This window comes from Hevea brasiliensis, chromosome 6, assembly GCF_030052815.1.
Source record: "Hevea brasiliensis isolate MT/VB/25A 57/8 chromosome 6, ASM3005281v1, whole genome shotgun sequence".
NCBI classification, from domain to species: Eukaryota; Viridiplantae; Streptophyta; class Magnoliopsida; order Malpighiales; family Euphorbiaceae; genus Hevea; species Hevea brasiliensis.
Genome location: NC_079498.1, coordinates 73,600,049 through 73,624,974, shown reverse-complemented (window position 1 = coordinate 73,624,974; position 24,926 = coordinate 73,600,049). Strand labels below are relative to the sequence as shown.

At 34.8% G+C, this 24,926-nt stretch overlaps 1 protein-coding gene across 3 annotated transcripts in view; it reads right to left on the bottom strand.

Annotated features, from left to right (window-relative positions):
* Positions 1–6,849, bottom strand: part of LOC110666849 (uncharacterized) — a 58,440-nt gene extending 51,591 nt beyond the window's left edge. The window contains exons 1-8 of one of the 3 annotated variants that reach the window (XM_021827488.2): positions 6,568–6,849; positions 6,256–6,314; positions 5,635–5,734; positions 4,863–4,970; positions 3,960–4,076; positions 3,189–3,339; positions 486–733; positions 117–293 (exon numbers count right to left, since the gene is read on the bottom strand). In XM_021827488.2, coding sequence (XP_021683180.2) covers positions 117–293; positions 486–733; positions 3,189–3,339; positions 3,960–4,076; positions 4,863–4,970; positions 5,635–5,734; positions 6,256–6,314; positions 6,568–6,606 — 999 coding nt within the window. In that variant the 5' untranslated portion in view covers positions 6,607–6,849. The remainder of the gene's footprint in view (positions 1–116; positions 294–485; positions 734–3,188; positions 3,340–3,959; positions 4,077–4,862; positions 4,971–5,634; positions 5,735–6,255; positions 6,315–6,567) is intronic. The other 2 variants (XM_021827490.2, XM_021827489.2) reach the window with 2 other exon arrangements.
* Positions 6,850–24,926: the final 18,077 nt, after the last annotated feature.

Below are 24,926 nucleotides of genomic sequence, written 5' to 3'. Positions count from 1 at the left end.
TCCTATAATAACAGCAAACATAAGAAAAGGGGGAATAATACAAATCCAGAGCCATGAATTGAAATTTCATACTATAGGTGAAACGTATTGGGAAAGAAAAATGAAATATTATCTACCTTTCCATCCATTATAATATTCCTAGAATCAGCTTCTCCTTCACCCATAAACTTTAACAATGATTCTGTACTAGCTGTAGCTTTCCTTTCTCTTCTCTGATGGAACAAAGTCCATCCCACTAATGCAGAAACCAGCAGAATAAATACAATCACTAATGAGAAATCAACACATTTGACCTGCAAGTATTAGTCAACATAACCAAGTAAATAATGCATCAAATGCAAGTTTCAATTGTATTTGTAGATCAATTAATCACCAAGTCATTTTATGACATCCTGGTCATCAACATGACTAAATGCGGACCAACCACCAAATTAATAGAATAGTCAAAACAAAAGAAACCAATTGAAGTTGCCAAATTTCCAAACCTTAAGAGGCCCAACTATGATTGAACAGGAATCTTCCTTGTGCGGAGTAGGAGGCTCTAAATTTGAGCAAACTGGAGATAACGGGCAGTCACCACAAGAGCATCCCAATAACGTGTCTCCGCATGAATAAGCAGGCACATCCATAAGCTTCATTTCAGATGAATCAGGAATGCTCAACTTAAAATTAATGGCATAAGGAGACCCAGGAAATCCAGGGGGCGTTTTCTGACCAATAAATGCAAGCCATTCTAAACAAACCAAAAGAAAATATTAGAACTTTGGATAAAGTACATAATTATCAAGCAGAAACAGAGAAACATTTGCATGAAAAACAGCCCAAATATTGCCACAGGAACTTGCTGGCACAATATTAGGTGCATAAGCAAGAAATGCACATTGTTGAGCTCCTTTGGGCTTACATTCCTTCCAAGGGCAATGATGCTCAAAATTGACAAGAAGCATGGTATCACTTTAAGTAATTAGCATTACGATCATAAAACTAGAGGTTCACCTACAGGCAGGTAATTTATTCTGAGGTCATTAGACCTATGCCATCCATGCATGCCCATCTCATGTAATCAAGTTAAGTCTAATATTATTATTTGTTTATTCCAAACAGTGTTTCTGCTTAGGAATCTAAAAAGACCAAGCTAGGCTAATCTACCACAATGATTCCGTTTCCTAGTCAGCATCAGTGACCATCTGCTATACTTCTTATCTTTATTTTCTAGTTCTTCTAGAAGAGAAACAAGTGGCATTCAAGAGTAAGCTCAAAAACATGAAACATGGAACATCAATGCAGAGGCAAATTAAAATTGAAGTTCATGGTAAGTCAAACTGGAATAGACCACCTTCAAAAGAGGTTTATTGGTGAAATGAGGAAGTGTAAAGGGCAATCAAGACAAAAGGGAATGTTTCGAGAAGCTATCTAAATGCAAGAATAGAGATGCTCATGAACAATATAACCTAGCTATGAAGAAACTAAGGAGGCAATAAACTAGGCTAGAGCAAAGTCCCCAAAGAAGAATGAGTAGAAGCTTGATATGCGAAAAAGGGAAAAAGAAGTTGACGAAGTGGCAATGATAAGATAAAAGAAAGTTGAGAATTAAACCAAATGAGGTTCATAAAAAAGGACAATGGCAAGGTTTTGATAAAAGAAGAAGCCATTAAAGAAAGGTAGCAAAGCTACATTTGATACTTTAAACAGTAAACACCTAGAAAACCTTGGAGATCTTAGTATTCTATTAAAATAAAAGAATTAACACACTTGGAGGATCAGAACATTAGAAGTCAACGAAGCATTAAAGAAGATAAGAAAGGTAAAGAAGTTTGGAAGTTTCCTGGGGAGGTGTGAATACTGAGTAGTGCGCTTGACTAGATTATTTAATAATGTTTTAATATAAAATAATGTCAGAAAAGCAGAGGAGGAGCACCTCATCCTATCTTCAAAAGTTACATATCTAAAACATAAGGGGTTCCAAACAAATGAATAACATAATAAAAAACTTTGCGAGAGGCAGGTAATGGAACACAGGCTGAGATGCAACACAACAATCTCTAAAACCAATTCAATTTTATAACAAGATCAATTATGGAGGCAACTTTTTTTTTTCTCATGAGTCATAAGAGGGCTGTTGGAGAAGTACTGATGGAAAAGAAAAGACCTACATATGATATTTATCAATCTAGAAAAGGAATATGACAAAGTGTTTAAAAACGCACATGAAGAAGCAATCAGTTCTATTTAAATGATCAGGGCTGACATCAAAATTTTCCTATACAATTGGATTGCACTAAGAGCCAACCTTGAGGCCCTATCTTATGTTTTGATCATGAATGAGTTGACAAGGCACATTTCAAATAAGGATGTTAAAATGGATTTGTGGAAATTCAAAGATGGCTTGAACAAGGAATGAATACATTCATAAGCAGATATAAGTAGCACGTTAAAATAAAGGTCGGAAGGAGAGATTGAGATGGTTTGGACATGCATCATACACCAATAATGCACCTCTATGAAAGTTGAGCACATGAAACTGTAGGAGCTAACAAATTCAGGGGGGCAAACCTAGACATTATGAGAAATAGTGAGAAAGATTTGGCACCATTAGATCCTTCTGAAAATATAGCCCTAAACTGAATGGAATCGAAGGAAAGGATCAATATAGCCAACCCAAATTGGTTTGCTATTAAGGCTAAATTGTATTGACTATTCTTGGAGAATATAATGTGAAGCAACTAATATGCTTTACAACTAAGGACAGAAAAAAACTTAGATCAACATAAGGCATGCGACATTAAAGTATCACTAAATTAAGGATTCTGTTTAGAGTACAATTTAGAAGTATACAAGGGATGAAGCATCTTGAAATGCAAAAATATATAATTTTGATTCTAAAGATATCAGTTTCCAAATAAATGATTCAGCCCCTATGGACAAGGGAAAAAAATTTCTGCCAAAATTGAAATTTTTTCAAATTTATTACATAGTCTCACTACATCACATCCATCTGAAATTTTTTCAAATTTATTATATAGTCTCAGTACATCACATCCATCCTCCAAATGCATGCTCAGCAAAAAAACTACACCATTTTCCCACAATTCAGTCAATTTGTCAAACTAACAGTGAAGATAAAGTTAAATAGCAAAACACACTGTGCATTGCACATCCATAGACCAACTCATGAGAAAGAGGGTCACCTTTGGAATTTTTGGCACCACCACCAACAAATTCTATTGCCCGTGTATTCATTGTTCCAAACTTAACATCTTTGCATGACTTGTACAGCCCTTCTCCAAAAGTTTCAGATAAATAATAGTCAATACCATCCACAGTTAAATTACCACCAACCTGGAATAATGACATTAGTATAGATGATTCAAAAGCACATTATACTATCACTGGCTAAAACAAACATTAAAATAGTATCATATCTTGACAACTAACTTATTGATCAAAAACTTGTGATCAAGTTCTAATTTTGAAGAGCATAAAATTTCTGTAGGATACAAAAGCAAAGCATGGGCATGAGCTAATGATAGATAAGAACTACTGATGACAGTTGCTTGGCGTAAATGAATACAACATAGTATGCAATAACATATGACCGCTATGACACAGGCAATGACATTGATTAAGTTACATGACATCATTGCTTGAGCATAATTTGCCACAGTATAAACAAATAAAATCACTAAAAGGACAAAGATTTGCCCTCAACACTGGAAATAATACTGATACCAATATTATATAAGGTCTCAGTAAACTGTTCATTTTTACCAGTGTAATGAAGCAAGAAGGGATCCATAAAACCAAACGCAAAAGCATTATTGGGCAAAAGTCTATTGTCATCAGAAAGGAGAAATACAAGCCTATAAAAGAAGGAAAAAAAAGGTATCCTGCAAATATAAAACCAGAAGGATACCATCATCAGAATAAACTCTTTCATAGCTTTGATCAGCAGGACTCACCTCAGCAGTGGAAGTCACATTGATGAAAAGACTTTGATTTGGGGAGCAGGATAGCTCACAGAAAAGATTTAAGAAGTTCCTCAAGCATGATGGACAACCCACAAGGAAAGGAATAGCCTGCAAGAGATTGCAATTGCATGCCTCATGATTACATGGTTATATATATAACAATAAAAAAGGGGGAAAGGGGACTTTTAGTGTGGTTTTTTATTTTTATTTTTATTTTTTTATGAGTGAATGCTCCAAAAATTATAAGGAGAATAAAAATTAATATGGAAAGGCTTCCAATCCCACTGGAAATGGACAATAGACAATCTCAATAACAAAGCCAGGAAGAAAATTTCATTTTACAATAACTACACAGGAAAAAATTAATTTGAAGAATATAAGGCATTCCTTCCAACAAAATACACTAGAACTCTTCAGTCCAAATTATTTTGGGTGGCCTAAATGAAAGACAACAACAATCAGGACACTAAGCATTTGAACATGTACATATTTAGACGAATAATACTGTGAACAGAAAAAGGTGCAGCTATGCTCTAGGTTGAGCAGAAATCCAATAAGAGCCTTTAAGAATAACACATAGCATAAAATGCAAAACTAAATAACATAAATAAAGTAAAATAAAAATTTCCACAAAATGTGTCCATCATTTAATAATAACTACTGGAGTAATAATGCCAACCACAAGCACACAATATCCTCAAGCTAAGTCACAGAAACACTACAAGGCACACTTTCCTCATCATGACGTGGAAATAAAGAAACCAAATAAGATCCGAGTTTCCAAGGAAATGTAAGGAATATGCATGAATTCACAAAAACAAGTGTCACTAGTTCAGTTCAACTAGAGTGAATACACACACACAAATGAAGAGAGAAGAGAGAGGCAGGTCATACTTGCTGGACTTGTGCCCGCAATGTATCAAATTGAGCCTCTGTACAACAAACATTTCCCCTTATTGTTGGACACAAGCTTTGAATCTTGGCTGAGAAAAGCTCGTCAGGCTGTGCAAAGCATACACAGTAAATTTATGAAACTGATTTGGATACAGAACTAACATGTAAATGAGATCAAAATTTTAAAAAATGGTATTAATTGCAAAGTCTCGGTATTGGACCATATCAGATTATTTATGTAAAAGAAATTAGGAGGACAATAATTTAATAGATTGCTCAACACACAAATCACGATTTTATATAAATGGCATGAAGCCCCTTTCCACCAAATGTTGAAAAAGAAACGTGAAAAGTAAGGATTAACAGTCCAAATGCAAAATTAAAGGAAATAAGCTTTAAAATTGCTTTTATATTAAATATGTTGCTTTATCATACAAATGGGTCGTCAATGAATCAATGATAAACCAAATGAAGTTAAAGCCAACAAGATACCAGGTCTTTAAGAGAAAAAGCCAGGACTCTCTCTCTATCTCTCTCTCTCTCTCTCTCTCTCTCTCTCTCTCTCTCCTCTTGCCTATAATAGACGTGAAAGTTGTTTTGGCCATTGCCATAGTATCAAACTGTACAGTGTGAGTCCAAACTCAACCGTGTCAGAACAGCAAATCCCATCTCAGTAAGCTAAAAAACCATTAAGTATCAGCCAATATTTAAAACCCTGGATTTAATATAACTCTAAGTGTGCAAAACACTTGAACCATCAAGATTTTCTTACCTTCACAGATTGGGAACCATAAGGGCAATTCAGAACCTTTCCATCACTGCGTTCTCCACATATGTCATACATTGCACAATATTCTTCAGAATGTCTTTCCCTGTTCAGTAGACCAGAACCACATGATTCCTCCAATAAGAGAAAGATTAAAAATACAACTTTTTGGCGACTAAAACACAGTCTTGAACTCTTGATTGCAACTATGACACAACTATGGGGGACATTGAGGTTAAAATCTGTCAATAGCGACATCATTAAAGGGGTACTAGTGGAGAATCTACACTTCGCATTGAGAACATAATTCTCCTTATTAATATGGCGCATGATTCATAACCCACTAAGATGAATTGTAGCCAAAATAACCCATGACAATGAGTGGACTGATCAGTTATACTATTTGAAGAGCACAAGGGGCCATCACCAAGAAATCCACAAAACATAAACAACCAATCAAAGTATTAAAAAGAGAATCAACATTGATACGAACAAGAAGCAAAAGCGAACAACTAGACAAAACGGATATAAGAAGCCCAAAAGATGAAACGATGACGAAGATATTAAATACCATTAAAAATAATTGAATCAAAGTGGACAATTTCAGCTTGTCTAAAGCAGGCTTACCCATTTGTGACCCCCGAACCAGTCTTCTCTGCACCCAGTAATGATGCGAACAAAATCACCTACAGAAAATCAAAAATCACGCAGTTCAATATCATTTCTAACTAATATGCTACGGTCTGAGTTAATATCAAGCAGGTAACTTGATATATGATGACCCTATCAGAGAAAGAAATATGACGATATAATGCGTTATTCCACCAAAACTAAACAATTCAGGAACAAAAACAATAAAAAATTAAGAATCTCATACAATTAAGTTATCAAAACTAATTCAAGATACAATGATAAAGGAATTAAATTATTTGCCCGTACTACATGGACAGCAGCGAAGCAACCCAGAAAAGACGCCATTTCAATTCCTTCTTTTTACTCCAATTTTTTTGTGGGATTTATGTGAATCGCAGTATAGTATAACAAGGAAAAGAAAAGTGCAGGGGAGAAAGGGTTAAGATTCAGTTGGCTTGAGTAAGGGCTAAGATTCAGTTGAAGAGTAATTGACTATTGTTCGACTAGAAACAAGGAGCGAAATATCTTAAGAAGAATAAGAAGAGAATAGGTAATGCAATTCAAAAGAAGAGAATAGGTAATATCTCGGATGTTGTCTTTTTGTGGTTAATGAAAAGTAATGAGAATGGGACACGCTTCATTAATCTTGACGTGGCTATCTTACGTACTAGATGGTTTCCGCGCGATGCGGTCTGGTCGAAATTTATAATACTATAATAATAATTTTTTTCATTAATATATAAATAATAATAAACGTTTATTATGTCATCAATATAAATAATATATAAAGCGTTTTTATTGCATGGTCCAATAAAGTAGAAGTATAATTCTATTTGTTGCAATATTAATATAGAAATAATATTAAATTAAGACTTGTTATTTGACTCGGCTCTGCTCCGATTTTTCTAGATACAAATTGCAGTAAGAAAATGTTAATGCATATAAATTTAAAAAAATATTGAGTCATTAAAAAAAACTCACATATACTCAATTATGGCTTTCTTCATAACTTTCTCCATCTGAGTGAGTCGGAGTTAAATCTTCTTGATTTAGTTATTCTCACGTATTGTATACTCTTGTAAGGACTGAAGGAATTAACTGTAAATTAAATTTAATACGAGTCTAATAAGATCTCAAGTCGCACGTCTAAAAATAATAATTATGGTAATTTTAATTATATCTTTCACAATAAGAGATAATTTATATCTGTGTTTTTAATCAAGCAGAATGGATTAAATTTAAAAAATATTAGGAATAATTTTGAAAATTAACAGCCATTATAGAATAGTAATTTTAAATTAAATACCAAGGCACTTGAGTTTTTTTGAGCTTGCCACATTTGTTGTTGCTCTAAATAGTATCATAGTTTTGTGTGTTGCTTTTAGCAAGGTTTGTACCACCAGCCAATTATTGTGTCAATGCTTTTAATAATTGTTTTGCAAATGAACTTAATTTCCTATTTTCAATGAATAAAAAATTATTAACAAATTTAATGGTAAACCATAAAAATAATTCAACTGATACATACCTTGTTTGTGTGAATATCCAATGAAAGGATGTTGTTGATTGTTTTTCTATTTGCATTCTTTTTTAGCTTCGAGGTTCATAAGTGGTTCTCCATTAGGTTGTTTCAATCTTTTTGAGATTGTTCCAAAAGGCTGCAGTTAAAAAAAAAAAAGTGAAATTTAATTGATTAAATGAGATATTGTATTTTAACACACAGCTCGTTATGAAATCGATAACTTACGGAATTTGAGGATTGGCGTGAATTTTAGTCACCAATAAACTGTTCGTGTTTATAATATTTGTAAATGAGCAAAAAATTATATGGAGTAAAAAAATATTAAACTACAATGTTATTCCCATCAGTATATTAAAAATGAAGATTTAATGACATTCCAATAAAAGCCATAACAATTGGGTCATTTTCTTCTTCTTTCAAAATTTCAGTTTCAGGGAATTCAACTGCAATTTTTCCCATAATGTGATGTGCAATTTTTCCCATAATGTGATGTTTAGTTTCTGTAATACCCTCATATTAAAAGGTTCGTACATTCTACTGTTTCGATGACTAGGGTTTATCCGGACGATTAGAATGTCTGGGACTATGTTTAATTTACATATAACAGACATAAATAAAATTAATAAAGATCAAATAAGGTTGAATTAAAATAAGAGAAATAAAGCACAAATCGATTAATGAGCCGTAGGTCCCGGTGATGGGTAACCGACCCGGGAAGCGGCTGCGAACTCAGTTGCTACCCTAAATTCGTATGGGGCCCCATGGCATCTTTAGTTGAGGGATAATTGTGAAACTATTGGAAATTAGAAAATCAAAGAAATAAAAAGGAAACAATCACAAATAAGGGAATCAGAATCTTAGGACTCATCGGACATTATTAAAAGATGGATTGTAACTCAATGAGGGGTATTTTGGTCAATTCACTCCTAGATATGACTTTTAACCTAAATGTCCATTAAAATGTATGAGATTAAAATATTAAAAAAGAATTAAAAATATAGAATGTGTATAGAAAGAAAAGAAAATGGATTAAAAATCTAAATTCTAATTGATTTATGACATCATCAAGACCTTAGCATGACATAATTAAAACTATAATTTAAATTAATTCATTTTTGGATAATTATCTTATAAAGAGACAAAAGAAATAATTGAATTAAAAACCCATCTCCATGAATCTTGTGGCCAGCTCCCTGGGTTCCCTATCCTTCCACCATTTTCATCAATTAAAGCATCCAAAACCTTACTCTTCCTTCCAATTTCCCATATAAAACTTGTAGAAAACCTCTAATCAAGCCTCAAAGTGAAGATTTGGAGAAAGAAAAGTCAAAAAAATTGAAGGGAATAGAAGATTGAAATTCATCAATTGAGGTAAGTGCACTTCAAGCTATTCTACACAATTAATCCTTGAATTTAAGTTCAAATATGTGGTAATAACTTAAGAAAAGATGAGAATCATGCATGAACTTTGAGAGTGAATTTCGGCCAGCTTAGGGTATGCTAGGGTTTGATGGGTTTTAAGTAAATTAATGATGAATTCTAGCTTGTATGAGGTTGTATATGTGATTGGTATATTGAAGTTGCATGGAATTGCATGAATTGGGAATATGGAGGATTAGGGTTTTGGTGAAAATTGGGGATTTGAAGTATGCTATGCAATTGATGTTTATAATGGTAAATTATGGTTATTTGGTATGCTTTGATTGAGAATTAGTGTGAATTGATCAAAAGAATGAATGGATGGATGATGAGTTGAATGGCCAGAATTTTGGACCTTTAAGTCCAGGAGATTTGAATGGGCATAAGTTGAGTTACTGTAACGCCCTCACTTTAGATAGTTTATACATTCTATTGTTCCGGTAACCTATGTCTATCCAGACATCTAGAATATCTGGAACTATATTTAAACTAGAGATATGAGTCATAAATGAATCAAATAAAGATAAACTCAATTTCTTACCATAACCTAATAAAATTGTCCACCAAAGTCAGGACACCAAAATTACCAGCACCACTTCTGCCCAGAAATTTTGGATAATGACTAACCTGGCCAATTATAATAAAAATATCATAACTTGAGCTACGAAACTCCAAATGGAGTGATTAAAAAAGGGAATTAAAGAAGACACATTAAGGAACAACTTTCATGAAGAAAGTTTAGCTAAATTCCCACTGTAGCTTGGTCCAATGGAATAGTGAACATAGACCATGAAATCTGGAAGTTTGAAATAACAACCAATGGGCTATGAATTGAGTTTGGCAACTAGTGCCAACAAGTATAAAGTTCAAAATGTGGTATCTAGGTAAAATTAGAAATAACAAATCTATTATATATTTAAAAGTCAATATTTGTGTTTGAATACTAAAATAAATAGTAACTACCAAACCTCAAAAACAAGAAATTAAATAATTAACTTTATAAAATACCCTAGTATGCCTAGAACGATTGGTTTGAATAGGTTAGTATGCCAATAGAGTTCTGATAGTAGTATTGCATATGGTTTTATACAATTCTGTGATTTATGGCATTTAATGTCATTTCATAATATTATGGTCTATAGCCATTCTGCTACGCTTAATACACTTGGCCTTGTGCCCAATGATTATTACGGCTCATTAGCTGTTCTGTTGCACACATAGAGATACTTTGTGACCGATGGTGTGATAGCCCGAGGTACTTGATACCCAGTACCAATTTACCCATTTATCCAGTCCAGTCAATTTGCATAGGTTACTTGGGCAACTAAATTAAGATTTAATCAATTATTATCAAATAATGAACATAACAAGTATCAAATTGATAATATTATTAATAATTACCAAAATTTTAAGTTACATAAAATATCAACATAATACCTGCATATTTATTTATTTTAGTTTATTTTTATTTTATATTGGCACCACTAAGTTTTATGCTTAGCGCGTTGCTTTTTGCCATGCGTAGGTACAGGAGATTTGGACAAAGAGTCCAGTAGACCATAGACTAAGAGTTAGAAGTTTTTTATCTACATTTAGGTCTTGAGTGTCACCTCCTTAGCAGTGCATATTTTGATAGAGTCCACCAGTTTGTATTTTATTTTTGATCCTTGTAATTAAATTTTTGGATATGTAATATAAATTATATCTTTTTTGTACATTAAATGTGCACATGATGTAAATTAATGAAGTTTGAAATTTCATGTATAAATTGTGTATGAATGAAAATTTTATGGATTCTGGTGAGTGAATCATACTGATGTTCTGAATAAAAAAATGAATTTGAGAATATATATATATATATATATATATATATATATGAAAATGATTGTTTCACACAGGTGAGAAATCGTCAAATTATTAAGAAATTAGGGGAAACTCCGTCAGTTTTTTCCGATAAAATAATTATATTAGAATTTAAATAAAATTAAATGTGATAACTAAGAATATAATGAGATAAGTTAAGATGCTCCTATACACTGTATGGCATGCCTTGCTCGACTACACTGTAGACGAGTAAGGGGTGTCACATTTAGTGGTATCAGAGCATGGTTTAGGCATTTCTGTGTCTAGATAGAGTGTATACCATTGCACTGCATTTGTAAGTGTTGAGGTGATACTAATGCAGATTTATTTGTTTTGGTTGTTTTGATTAGGATATGGACCGAAATTCACAGAGAGCAGTTAAGAAAGAGGTGGAGAGTCATGCTCCACCTATGATCAAGCCGAGGCGTGAGGGAACTGCTCCACGGTGCAGAGAGGCACTGCAGACCTCAAGAGCCATGTTTAAACAAATGGCCACATTCTTCAGACAAACGGCTAATGTTATGCCATCAATACCACTACTACAGCAGAAGTTTCATCTAGAGAAGCTAAGAAAATTTAGGGCTGTGGACTTTCTGGGAAAGAAAGAAGATTACCCCATGGCAGCTGAGAACTAGTTGGATAGAACCAGCAGGGTACTGAAGCAACTCCATTGCACCCCAGAGCAGAACCTGGAGGGAGCTGTGTCCCTGCTCCAAGATGATGCATATCAGTAGTGAGATACAGTATCCAGTGAGGTACAGCCAAATCAGATAACATGGGACTTCTTCCTTATAGAATTCAAAAAGAAGTATGTTGGTAGTGTGTATTTAGAAGAGAGAAGAAGAGAATTCATCAGTTTGAGATAGAGACAGCTATCAATGACGGAGTATGAAAGGGAGTTTTTCTGATTGAATCACTATGGAAGAGAAATAGTTCCCAATGAGGCTGAGAGGTGTAGGAGGTTTGAAAAAGGATTGAATGACAACATTAAAATTATGATAACAGCTTTGGCGATTACGAACTTCACGAAATTAGTTGAAGCTGCATTAAAAGTGGAAGGAGTCAGAATCAATAAGCAGAGTAGAAGGGATAGATAGCAGAAAAGAGGTCTGGGTCAGACCAGTTCATCCTTTGCTCCAAGTAAGAAATTTAAGGGTCCTCCTACTCAGAGTTCTAGTCAGTCACATGGTCAGGGCCAGTCCCAAAGGCCCAAATCTCAGTTCACACTGAGGAGAGGCCAGTCCACACCCTCAATGGACAGCTCTCCAGGGACGGTAATAGCTTCTGTGGCCTATCCACACTGCCAAAGGTGGCACAAGGGGGAATATTGGTGAGTGACTGGGGGTTGCTTTCGGTGTGGGTCTATAGAACATCAGATTAGAGACTGTCCATGGAGGACTGTTACAGCTGCTCTAGCACAAGCAGACAAGCCTGCCCCTGCAGCTCAAAGGGGTAAAAGGCCCAGTAAATCTGAGGCAGCTGGTACATCACAGAAGCCAGCATTAGAGTCAGTTGAGAGGCCAGATACCAGGGCACCAGCAAGAGCATATGCCATGAGAGCTCAGGACTAGCAGGACACTCCAGATGTCATCTAGGGTATGTTCTCGCTCTACAACATATCTATGCATGCATTGGTAGATCCAGGATCCACCCACTCATATATATGCATTAAGTTACCAGTAGAAAGGGAAATACAAGCAGAGAAAAGTGACCAAGATATTCTAGTCACTAACCCACTAAGCCACAGCGTAGTAGTGAATAAAGTGTACAAAGGTTGCCCATTGAGGATTCAGGGGAATGAGTTCTTGGCAAACCTAATTAAATTGCCTTTCCACGAGTTTGACGTGATTTTGGGAATGGACTGGTTATCACGTTATCAAGCAATAGTGGATTGTAAATTGAAGAGGATTACACTAAAAACTTCTCAGAATGAAGAGATAACAGTTGTGGGGGAAAGGACATATTTTCTGTCTAATATCATCTCAGCTATTGCTGCAAGGAGACTAATCAGGAAGGGTTGTGAAGCCTACTTAGCGTATGTGGTTGATACCAGAAAGGCTAGATCTAGTCTCCATGACATTCCCATTGTGAGTGACTTCCCTGATGTGTTCCCTGAAGAATTGCTGGATTTACCACCAGAAAGGGAAATTGAATTTTCCATTGAGGTACTGCTGGGCACAACACCAATCTCTATTGCTCCTTATAGGATGGCACTTACTGAATTGAAGGAGTCAAAAATCTAGTTGCAGGAGTTACTGGATAAAGGGTTCATATGCCCCAGCGTGTCACCGTGGAGAGCTCTAGTACTATTTGTGAAAAAGAAGGATGGGACTTTGAGATTATGTATTGACTACTGACAGCTAAATAAAGTAACTGTGAAGAACAAATACCCATTGCCTAGAATCGATGATCTGTTTGATCAATTGAAGAGAGCAGGAGTATTTTCTAAGATTGATCTCAAATTAGGGTATCATCAGCTAAGGGTAAAGGATGCAGATGTGCCAAAAACTACATTCAGGACCCAGTATGGACACTATGAATTTCTGGTGATATCGTTTGGGTTGACTAATGTACTAGTAGCTTTCATGGACCTTATGAACCGTACCTTCCATCCATATTTAGATTGGTTGGTAGTGGTCTTCATTGATGACATCCCGGTGTATTCTAAAAACAGAGAAGAACATGATGAGCATTTTAGGATTGTTCTGCAAACCCTGAGAGAGAAGAAGCTGTATGCTAAGTTGTCCAAGTGTGACTTTTAGTTAAGTGAGATCTCCTTTCTTAGACATATAGTATCAGCTGATAGGATTAGAGTAGATCCCAATAAAATTGAAGCTGGAATGGGAGCCTCCAAGAAATACAACTGAGGTCAGAAGCTTCTTGGGACAAGCTGGTTACTACAGAAGGAGTGCTACATCTACACAGACCACAAAAGTCTAAAGTATTTGCCAGCCTAAAATGAGCTCAACCTTAGACAGAGACGGTGGATTGAGTTCCTAAAGGACTATGACTGTGTGATTGACTACCATCCTAGGAAGGCAAATGTAGTTGCTGATGCCTTGAGTAGAAAGTCCATCACAGCTTTAAGATCATTGCGTGCCCATTTGCCTTTAGCTCAAGATGGAGCTATTTTGGTTGAGTTGCAAGTAAAGCCAAACTTGCTACAGCAGATTCGGGATGGGGCAGAAAGTAGATGAGAAGCTAATGACTATTATGAGCAAAATACCAGAAGGGAAAGAAACTGATTATTAGGTGAAAGAAGATGGGTGTCTGTACTGTAAAGGAAGAATGTGTGTACCAAATAATGGGAAACTGAAGACTAGTATTCTGAAGGAGGCACACACCAGTGTTTATGCTATGCACCCTGAAAGTACCAAATGTACCATGACCTGAAGCCTCACTACTGGTGGCCTAGTATGAAGAAGGACATAGCTAACTATGTGACTAGATGCCTGACATATCAGCAAGTCAAGGCAGAACATCAAGTTCCATCAAGCTTGTTACAACCCATCAGCATACCTGAATGGAAATGGGACCAAGTCACTATGAATTTTGGCAGTGGTCTACCTCTCACCCAGAAGAAACATGATGCAGTATGGGTGATAGTGGATAGGTTGACCAAATCAATACATTTTCTGCCAGTAAGAACTGACTACTCACTGGAGAAGCTAGCAGAATTGTATATCAGTGAGATAGTTAGACTGCATGGAATCCCACTTTCCATCATATCTGATCGAGACCTGAGATTTACATCTAGATTTTAGAAGAAGTTGCAAAAAGGTTTGGGCACACAACTCCATTTTAGCACGGCTTTTCACCCTCAAACGGATGGACAATCGGAACAGTAATTTAGGTAAAACTTAAAATTCATTGAATTATTACAACTATTAAAAACTGAAATGATATAATAACATGAAATATGCGATAGGTCCTTGAGGATATATTGAGGAGTTGTGTTATTGAGTTTGAGGGAAGTTAGGACAGATACCTTCCACTGACAGAATTTACATACAATAATAGCTAACAAGCTAGCATTCAGATGGCTCCGTATGAGGCACTGTATGGGAGGAAGTGCAGAACACCATTATGTTGGACTGAGCTAGGCGACGATACCAAACTTGTGGGATTAGACCTGGTGAAACAGACTGAGGAGAAGGTTAAATTGATAAAAGAAAATTTGAAGGTTACCTCAGATAGATAAAAGTCTTATGCTGACTTGAGGAGAAAAGACATAGAATATGAAGTTGGCGATAAGGAGTTTCTTAAAGTATCACCATGGAAGAAGGTATTGAGGTTTGGGAGAAAGTGTAAGTTAAGCCCTAAGTTCATTGGCCCATATGAAGTTATTAAGCATGTGGATCCAGTGGCCTATAGGCTAGCTTTACCACAAGAGCTCGACAAGATCCATAATGTGTTTCACGTATCTATGCTAAGCAGATACCGCTCAGACCCTTCACATGTCATCTCCATGGAAGAAATAGAAATTCAACTGGACTTGACATATGAAGAAGAACCAATACGAATTCTGGCTTGGGAAGTAAAGGAATTGGGGAATAAGCAGATTCCACTGGTAAAAGTGCTTTGGAGGCACTACAACACTAAGAAGGCAACTTGAGAAAGTGAAGAGACGATAAGGCAACAATTTCCTCAACTGTTTGCATCAAATAAATTTCAAGAATGAAATTTTTATTAGAGGGGAAGAGCTGTAACGCCCTCACTTTAGATAGTCCGTATGTTCTACTGTTTTGATGACCAATGTTTGTCCGAACAGGTAGAATATCTGAAACTATATTTAAATTAGAGTGAGGATTCTTAAATAAATCAAATAAAGATAAGAAAAATTTAGCAAAAATTTAAGTAATACAATTTTAAAAAAAAAAATTTAAATGAGCCATAGCCACCGCGATGGGTAACCTTAACGGGAAGCAACTGTGAAGACAGTTGTCGACCCTATACCCATGGGAAAACCCTATGAAATAATTTTCGAGACTCCAGTAAAGAGTTATTGAGCCTTAGATGGCATTAGAATGCCAAGAAAATGCTCTGAGAATTTTCTAAATCGGTACAAACAATTTTAGTCTGATAAGCAAATCGAAGGGCATTTTGGTCATTTCACCTTCAGAGGTGATTTTTGACCAACTTGTCCAATTAAGTAGGTAAATTATATGACATAAAATGTGAATAAATATTACAAAAAAAATTTAATTAAAAATGAGTATAAATGAAAGAAAAGCTTAATAATTATATCATGCTTGAGTAAGCATGATGCAATTAAAAAGCTCTCCACCAATCACCTTGTAACAAGCTATTATAAACAAATTTAAAAGGAGGTAAAATAAGAAAAAATTGAAAAGAAAATCTGTACTTCATCTTCCCAAACCAGCCGAATCACCCTTCTCTCTCATACCTCCATTTTAATTTTTCCTTCTCACTATAAATCCCTTGTAAAAATACCATAAAATCACAAGCTTGCTTCACAAAACCTGCTCCTTACACCTTGAACAACCTCTAAATAGCAAAAAAAAGGAGAAATTAAGAAGTTTTGTAAGCTTGGGGTTAGCTCAAATAGAGGTTAGTGCCATTCTTTCCTCCTTTCTCTTTAAATTTCATATTAGGAGCATAAATTAGGTTAGAATTTGTGAAAATTTTGCATGTTTGGATTTCCTTGAATTTTGGCAGCATTATGGGGGTGGTAACTTTGATGGTTTTGATGGATTTAAAGTGGTGTAGAGATGGTATTTGATGTATAGATGTGAATTGATAGTGAATTAACATGTTTAAGTGATGTATGTTGCATGAATTGGAATTGTAGAATTAGGGTTGAAAAAAAAATTAGGGTTTTGTTCATGTAATGGTGAATGAACATTTTAATAGTCAATTAATGACCATTTGGTAATGTTTGACCACAAATTGAAGTGAATTGTGGCATTAAGACTTGATTTGGTATGCTGTCCCTAATGTGCCAGAATTACTAAACTTGAGTCCAGTGTAGTTAGGCTGCAATAACTTGATGTGTGTAACTTCAGTTGGTACAAGGCCAATTGGAGGTGAAACTAGACATATAATAACACAATTTTGATAAAGAAACTCTGTTTAGAAAAACCAATTTAGAATGACCTAAAAATTAATCAAATTTGGGTAACCAATTCTGAACTGGTAAAAGTGATTAAATGAATAGTATTTGTTCATTTGACTATCACTTTGTGTAGAAAGGTCCAAATGACCTGATTTTTGTAGCAATGGAAAGCTAAGACAATTGGAAACAACTTCCATGAGGAACATAAACTCAAATTCTGACCATAACCTAATGAAATTGTCCACCAAAGTTAGGACACCAAAACTGCCAGCACCACTTCTGCCCAGAAATTTTGGGTAATAACCAATCCGGCCAGTTATGGTAAAAATGCCATAACTTGAGCTACAAAACTCCAAATAGAGTTAAATAATTAACTGTATAAAATGTCCTAGTATGCCTAAACCGATTGGTTTGGATAGGTTGACATGCCAATAGGGTTCTGATAGCAGTACTACATATAGTTTTAAACCATTCTATGATTTATGGCATTTAATGCCATTTCGTAATATTATGGTCTATGGCCATTCTGCTATGCTTGATACACTTGACCTTGTGCCCAATGATTATTATGGCTCATTAGCTATTCTGTTGCACACCTGGAGACACTTTATGACCAATGGTGTGATGGCCCGAGGTACTTGATACCCAGTACCAGTTTACCCGTTTATCCAGTCTGGTCAATTTGCATAGGTTACTTGGACAACTAAATTAAGATTTAATAAATTTTTATCAAATAATGAACATAACAAGTACCAAATTGATAATATTATTAATAATTACCAAAACTTTAGGTTACATAAAACATCAACATAATACCTGCATATTTATTTATTTTAGTTTATTTTTATTTTATATTGATACTACTAAGCTTTATGCTTAGCGCGTCGCTTTTTGCCATGCGTAAGTGCTGGAGATTTGGACAAAGAGCCCAGTAGTCCATAGACTGGGAGTTAAAAGTTTTTGATCTACATTTGGGTCCCAAGTGTCACTTTCTTAGCAGTGCATATTCTGATAGAGTCCACCAGTTTGTATTTTATTTTTGATGATTGTAATTAAATTTTTAGATATGTAATATAAATTATATCTTTTTTGTACATTAAATGTGCACATGATGTAAATTAATGAAGTTTGAAATTTCATGTATAAATTGTGTATGAATTAAAATGTGATGGAAATGCCATAAGGATTCCGGTGAGTGAAACTTATTGATGTTCTGAATGAGAAAATGAATTTGAGAATATATATATATGAAAATGATTTTTTCACATAGGTGGGAAATCCTCAAATTATTAAGAAATTAGGGAAAACTTCGTCAATTTTCTTCAACAAAATAATTAAATGTGATAACCAAGAATATAATGAGATAAGTTAAGACACTCCGATACACTGTGTAACATGCCTTGCTCGACTACACTGTAAACGGGTAAGGGGTGTTATAGTTATATAGCTCCAATTGGTGTGAGGCTAATTAGAGATGAAACTTAAGACATAGTGTTAGAAATGTCATGAAGACACCTTATCCAGAAACTGACCATAGGTTGCCCTAAACCTTGCTTGAATCTGGATTACAATTCTAGACCTGACTAAAAATAACCAAATGAACAGTGTTTAGTTAATTAAGCATAACTTGCATTAGAAAACTCCAAATTAGGTGATTCTTAAACCAATGGAAACCTGAGACATAGGAGAACAACTCTTATGAATAACATAGAGCCAAATTATGACCCTAACTTGATCAAAATGCTAGACAAATTTAGTCCACCAAAACTGCCCTGCACTAACTTGAACCTGGAGAATGTGAAGGATTAGCCATCCGACTAGATTTTTGCAAAATTACCATAACTTGGGCTACAAAACCGCAAATGTATTAATTCCAAAGCTAAAATTCTTATGACACATAGGAATACAAACTTTATGTTTTGACTAGAACCCAGTTCATAGGAAAAGATGAGGAAATTGTTGGGATAAGTCATGAATCCTAACTCTAAAATTCTTGCTGCTTAGCTAATTGGCCCTATAACCTCTGAATGGTTATTAGGCCATACCTTCCCTTGCATAACTCTAATTGAAGTGATTCAAAATGATTTGGAAACCTAAGACAAAGACAAAGACCTAAAACATTATTTTAGGAACTAAGGCCAAATTATGAGCTTAAGATGTCTAGATATAAAATGCAAAGTTAAGGTACAAATTTGGAAAAACTAGAATCTCAGGATATGGCACTTGAAATAGTTTTTGGTAATTTGGCCATAACTTGAGATCCAGAACTCCAAATTGAGTGATTCAAATTAGAAAATAAAACTAAGACATAGAGAAATAATTTTTAGTGAGATCACTTTCCCTAATTATGATTGAAATTAGGTTGAAATGGGATTGTAAAATCAGGGTTCTAAACTGTCCAGAACCCAAATTCCTTGAATTTGCATAAGTAACTTAGTCATTCATTAGACATTAAATTGATTAGTTATTGGAGATAATTGGGATAAGTATTGAGACATTTTCATTATATATTTTCAGTGAAAAAAGGAGCCTCCTAAATAGGGGAAAAAGTTGAACTAAGTAAGGGGAGTATTAAAAGGTTTGTGCACAACTATTCTTTTCTATGTATTAAATTTGGAATTTATTGGAATGAACCTTATATGAACGAATTATGCTTTTACTTTGTAATTGTGAACTTTAAATTGTTGAATTGACTTTATATGATTTAAATATGAACCCTTTTGTGCACTTAAGAATTTTATATATTGTTTTGAAGATTGTGAAATGAAATTGCAACAACTAAGTGTGTTATTAATTGTAAATGCATTTTGTTAAATGAAAATTGTTTGAACTGTATTTAGTTAATTTACAATGAGATTCTTTAAATGGAAAATTTTGTGAAATTGTTTTGAAACCACAGTTAGCATGGCAATGTGATTGTGTTCCTCATTAGCTTGTCTAGTGAGATGATATTGATTGTGATCTCCTCCACTTGTTGGGGTTGAGTTTTCCCTCTCTGGCTGAAGTGTTGAGGTGTGTTGCCAATTAAGGAAGGATTGAATGAGTACTCATATTTGCTAGCTAGCCCGTGTGTTCCCCTTTAGCCTTTGGTTATTAGGAGTATTGGCTTTGTCGTGGTGTACAACCTGATATTATTTTAGTGTCATGCTCTGAACTGTGTGAATGTTTTCAACACCCTTAAATTATACATATTTTGATAAAATGTGATTGAAACAAATGTTTGTTAGTGGTTGAAAAATAATATATTGTTTTCATGGTTTAAGAAAAATATGAATATTTCAATTGCTTTGCTATGATTTGGATAAATTGTGATTACTTGATCGAATGTTATTTAATAAATAATTTGTATGATTGAAAACATTGACCTAGATTTTATGAATTATGAAGAATTTTGGATATTTCAAGCTCTTTGTGATGATTTGTCAAAGTATATTTTGTATTGAATTTTAATTCATTAGTTGTGCACCACTGAGTTCACCGCTTAGCGATAGCTTTGCATGCTATCGCAGGTGAAAGAACATATAGAGCAGCTGAGTGAGATCACTTGAAGCTGCGACTTGAAGACATGTTGGGGCTATCTTTGGGTATATTATAGGTATACATTTGTACATTAAGTTTTAGTGTAATTATGTAATTATGTGTATGTAATTACATTCGAGCAGTTGTACAAAAATAATTGTAATATTATTTTGGGACTGTAATCAAATGTAAATTATTGTAATATTATTTTTTTGAGATGATCATTTGAAAAGTTTGATAATATTAATGTTATTACTTCAATGGATGTAAACATTTAAATTTCTTTCTGAGACTTGTGAATGATGAATGATTTTCTTTATGATGAGTTTTGTTGAGAATGAAATGAGACAATTTGTAACACCCTAGGCAAATCCCACATCGACAAAACATGGGAGAGATGCTGGATTTATAAGTTGGTGGTTCGTAACCCTTAGTGACGCATTTTAAAATCGTAAGGGCTTTGGCCTAGAGCGGACAATATCACTAGTGGGCCGGGCCATTACATTTGTGGTATCAGAGCCGCTCCGCGTGCAACCTTGAGCGATGGTGGGGCAAACCTCAGCGAGGACGCTGAGTCCCATAAGGGGGGTGGATTGTAACACCCTAGGCAAATCCCACATCGACAAAACAAGGGAGAGATGCTGGGTTTATAAGTTGGTGGTTCGTAACCCCTAGTGACGCGTTTGAAAACCGTGAGGGCTTTGGCCTAGAGCGGACAATATCACTAGTGGGCCGGGCCATTACATTTGCATCCATACATTTCCATTCCTACTCAATTCATATGTAAACATTCTCAAATTACATAAGCAAAATTTTCAAATTTTCTTAATTTACATAATTTACAAAATAATTACAAAATTTCATATTTGAGCAAACTCTAAATCAACTTGCATAAATTTTAAATTCCAAGAGAATTTCTAGCACTAACCTTATTCTTTAGCTTCACTCAACTTCAATTCAACCTTCTAATCAATCAAAAACTTGAAGCTCCTTCTTGGTCCACCTTGGCTGAAATTCCTCTTGCCCCAAACTCAATTTCTTTTGGTTTTCTTGAGTGCTTTCTACTAATTAGGCTTTAGTTTAGGGTGGGCTCTAATTTTTCCAAGAAAAAATTTGGTTGAGACTTAGGGTTTTAAGCTTTGGATTTTAGGTTTTAATGGAAAATTTTAGAGAAGAATGGAAGAAGGCAAGTGGACGGGAAGAAGAAGGGAAAAAGATGCAGATTTTTGTTCAATAATTAACCTATATAATAATTAAATATTTAATGGCAATATGGTAAATAAGTAGAATGACAAAAATAATTGATATTAAAAATATAACAAGATCAAATTATTAAAATAATAAAGTAAGACAAGATAGGGTGCTCCGGCACCGAGCGTGACACACTTCGCTCGGCTACACTGTAGTCGGGTGAGGGGTGTTACACAATTTGAGTTGATTGAGTTCCAATTGGGCATGATGTATTTTTGCAAATTATTTTTCAACAGGTTTGATGAACTGTTTTGATATAGTTTTAGCCGTAACCACGCGAATTTTCTGAAAAATTTTAAAAATACCTAATTATTCCTAAATAAGATTTATGACATATATTTGAACTGAAAACACTTAGTTTAAAGTTTTGTCACCACGCTAAACTTAAATCTTAAATTGTTTTGTCAAAATCCCTTGTAGTATATTTAATAGATTATCGATAGACGGAGTTCTGTAATTTATTAGGTATACTACGAGATCGTGTCATATCTTACAGAGGGGTAATGTGTAACATATTTTTAGTGCTATCAGAGCTAGTTTTTAATGTAAATTTTGAATTGTGAATTTGTAATATTTTTCGATAAGTACAACTGCTCAATGTTTGATACATATAGTAGATTTACATCATGAATATGAATTGATGGAGAGAAATTCCATTGTGTTGGTCGTTCAGGAAATAGAAAATCCTGTGAATAAATATGGAAGAAAAGGATAAAACAGTAGAACAGTCTGTTGCAGTTGATGTGTAGGAAGCGGCCCCAACTCTTCAGAGTGTCGGAGGCTCAGCTGGACCAGCCCCATCTATACAAATTACCGCACAAATGGCCTAGTAGATGGCCACGTTCTTTCAACAAATGGCTGATAATATGTTGGCCCAAGCACAAGTACATACCTAACCCCTACAAAGGCTGCATGAAAAGGGGAAGGGTGTGAAGCCTGCTGGCCAGAGTTCAAGCAGTAGCTTGGGGAAGAGAAAAGATTTTGGGGAACCTCGTGCTCATAGGTATGACAGAGGCGGATCCTCAAGGCAAAGGCCATAGATAATCAGGAGTTCCTTTCCTATCCGTATCTGTGACGTTTGTCGTAAATTACAAGGGGGTATCTGCTATAAGGCCATTAGAGCCTGTTACAATTGTGGTGAAATCCGGCATTTCGCCAGAGATTGTACTAGAGTACGTCAATCTATGGCACATACTACATCAGAAAGATCAGTCCAAGGTTCTATTTCCAGAGTTTCATAGACAGTCAGTAGGAGCAGAGGTAGAGATAGAGGCGGTGTTACTGATAGCCAAGGCATAGTGAATCAACCTGAAAAGAATAGTAAACCAGTCTGGGTGTACACCATGCGCCAAAGGGAAGAAGCAGATACTTCAGATGTAGCTGCCGGTACGTTCTTAAATTTTGAAAGGCATAATTATGTACTATTTGATTCTGGCACTACTTATTTATATGCTAGTATTAGAATTATATGTTCTGTTGCTATTCCCTTGCATGGAAATAATTTTTGGTGTGTTGGTGATTAATCCTTTAGGGTAAGAGCTACGGTAATAAATGTGATTGGAATCAGTTTTGGAAGAGTTTGTTAGTGACAGACATCTTCTAGAATACGATAAATTATAAGAGTTAATTAGCGTGCCTGTTTAGAGCAAAGCAAGAGGATCTAAAAGTGAGTTATAGTAATATAGCTACCCTAGATGAGGGCAAAGGTATTTCTACTGATAGATGTCAGTGGATACCATAATCAAAATAAGTTTAAGATATCAGTGGATTCGAGAGGGATAAGTTATAGGAAAGTTTGATCTATTGGGATGTATCGTAATAACTATGCAATGTTCTTAATGTTTTTGCTGTAAGCTGCAGATTACAGTATCGACTTGGGATTATTGTGTAGAGCTATGTACTATCCGGTAGTACACCAAGAAAAGGGTAATTGCAAATGGCTTCTGCTTTAATACATTTATGCCAGAACAGAGTCCTATTATTGGAAATGAGTTTGAAAATCATAATTAGGGATTTAAAACTCTAGAGTTAGAATATTAAAAGGTCACAGTTGTAAGATAGCTAGAGTTACTGACTCAGTTACCCTAGCACGAGCTACAGTATATCAGGAATTGCTATAAGACTAGAGATTTTAGTATATTCATAAATTAAAGATAACACTTATAGGGTGAGGTCTTCCGGTTTCTGATATGGGGTCTTACAGTTGTTTTGGTATTACAATGGACGTTTGCATACAGTTTAGTGAAAAACAATATCTTATTTGTGTAGCAACAAGGCAAAAAGTATGATTTTGTTCCCCTGAAGGAGATAGGATGTTATGGATGATGTTCATAACTTGTAAAATAACAATTCATGGGATTTATAGTATGAAAAGAGAGTAGATAACCTTATATAGTTGTGGTAAAATGGTAAGCATAGTATTCTATTGTAGTCAATTATACTACAAGAATTATAGTAGTGTTTACTCAACAAGAACGGATGAATGCCACTAATAAAATGATTTGTGAAATGATGTCCTAATTAGAATAGTAATGTGATAGGAAATAGTTAACCCAGGTATTCTTTGGAAAGAGCACAATTTTCTTTGTGAGTATCATAAGGATCAGATCATGATAATGCGAAACTTTTGAATGGCAAAGGAAAAATGAGAGTCCTGTAGAATCCCCTCTTAAAGTATTAGGGGATAGTTTATAGTTCAATAGAAGAGAAGGCAATGATTGCAGATCAATGAAAAATAAGCTATAGGATATCGGTAGATAAAAGAAAATATAAAAGTGAAAATTTGAACAGTTGGTTTAAATGTAATAATGAGATGCTATGAAAAATTAGTGGAAGTGCTAGCGAAAATGGTCAGAGAACCAATCCAGAGTAATATTGAAGTGTAGAGAATTTATTAGAAATGATAGGAAGGTACTAGTTTTTAACTCGACAGTTGAATTAAAAAAGAGAATAAGACTAAAGAGTAATATAGCCAAAAAAATTAAGTTGTGAGGGGAGATAAGGAAGTTAATTAAG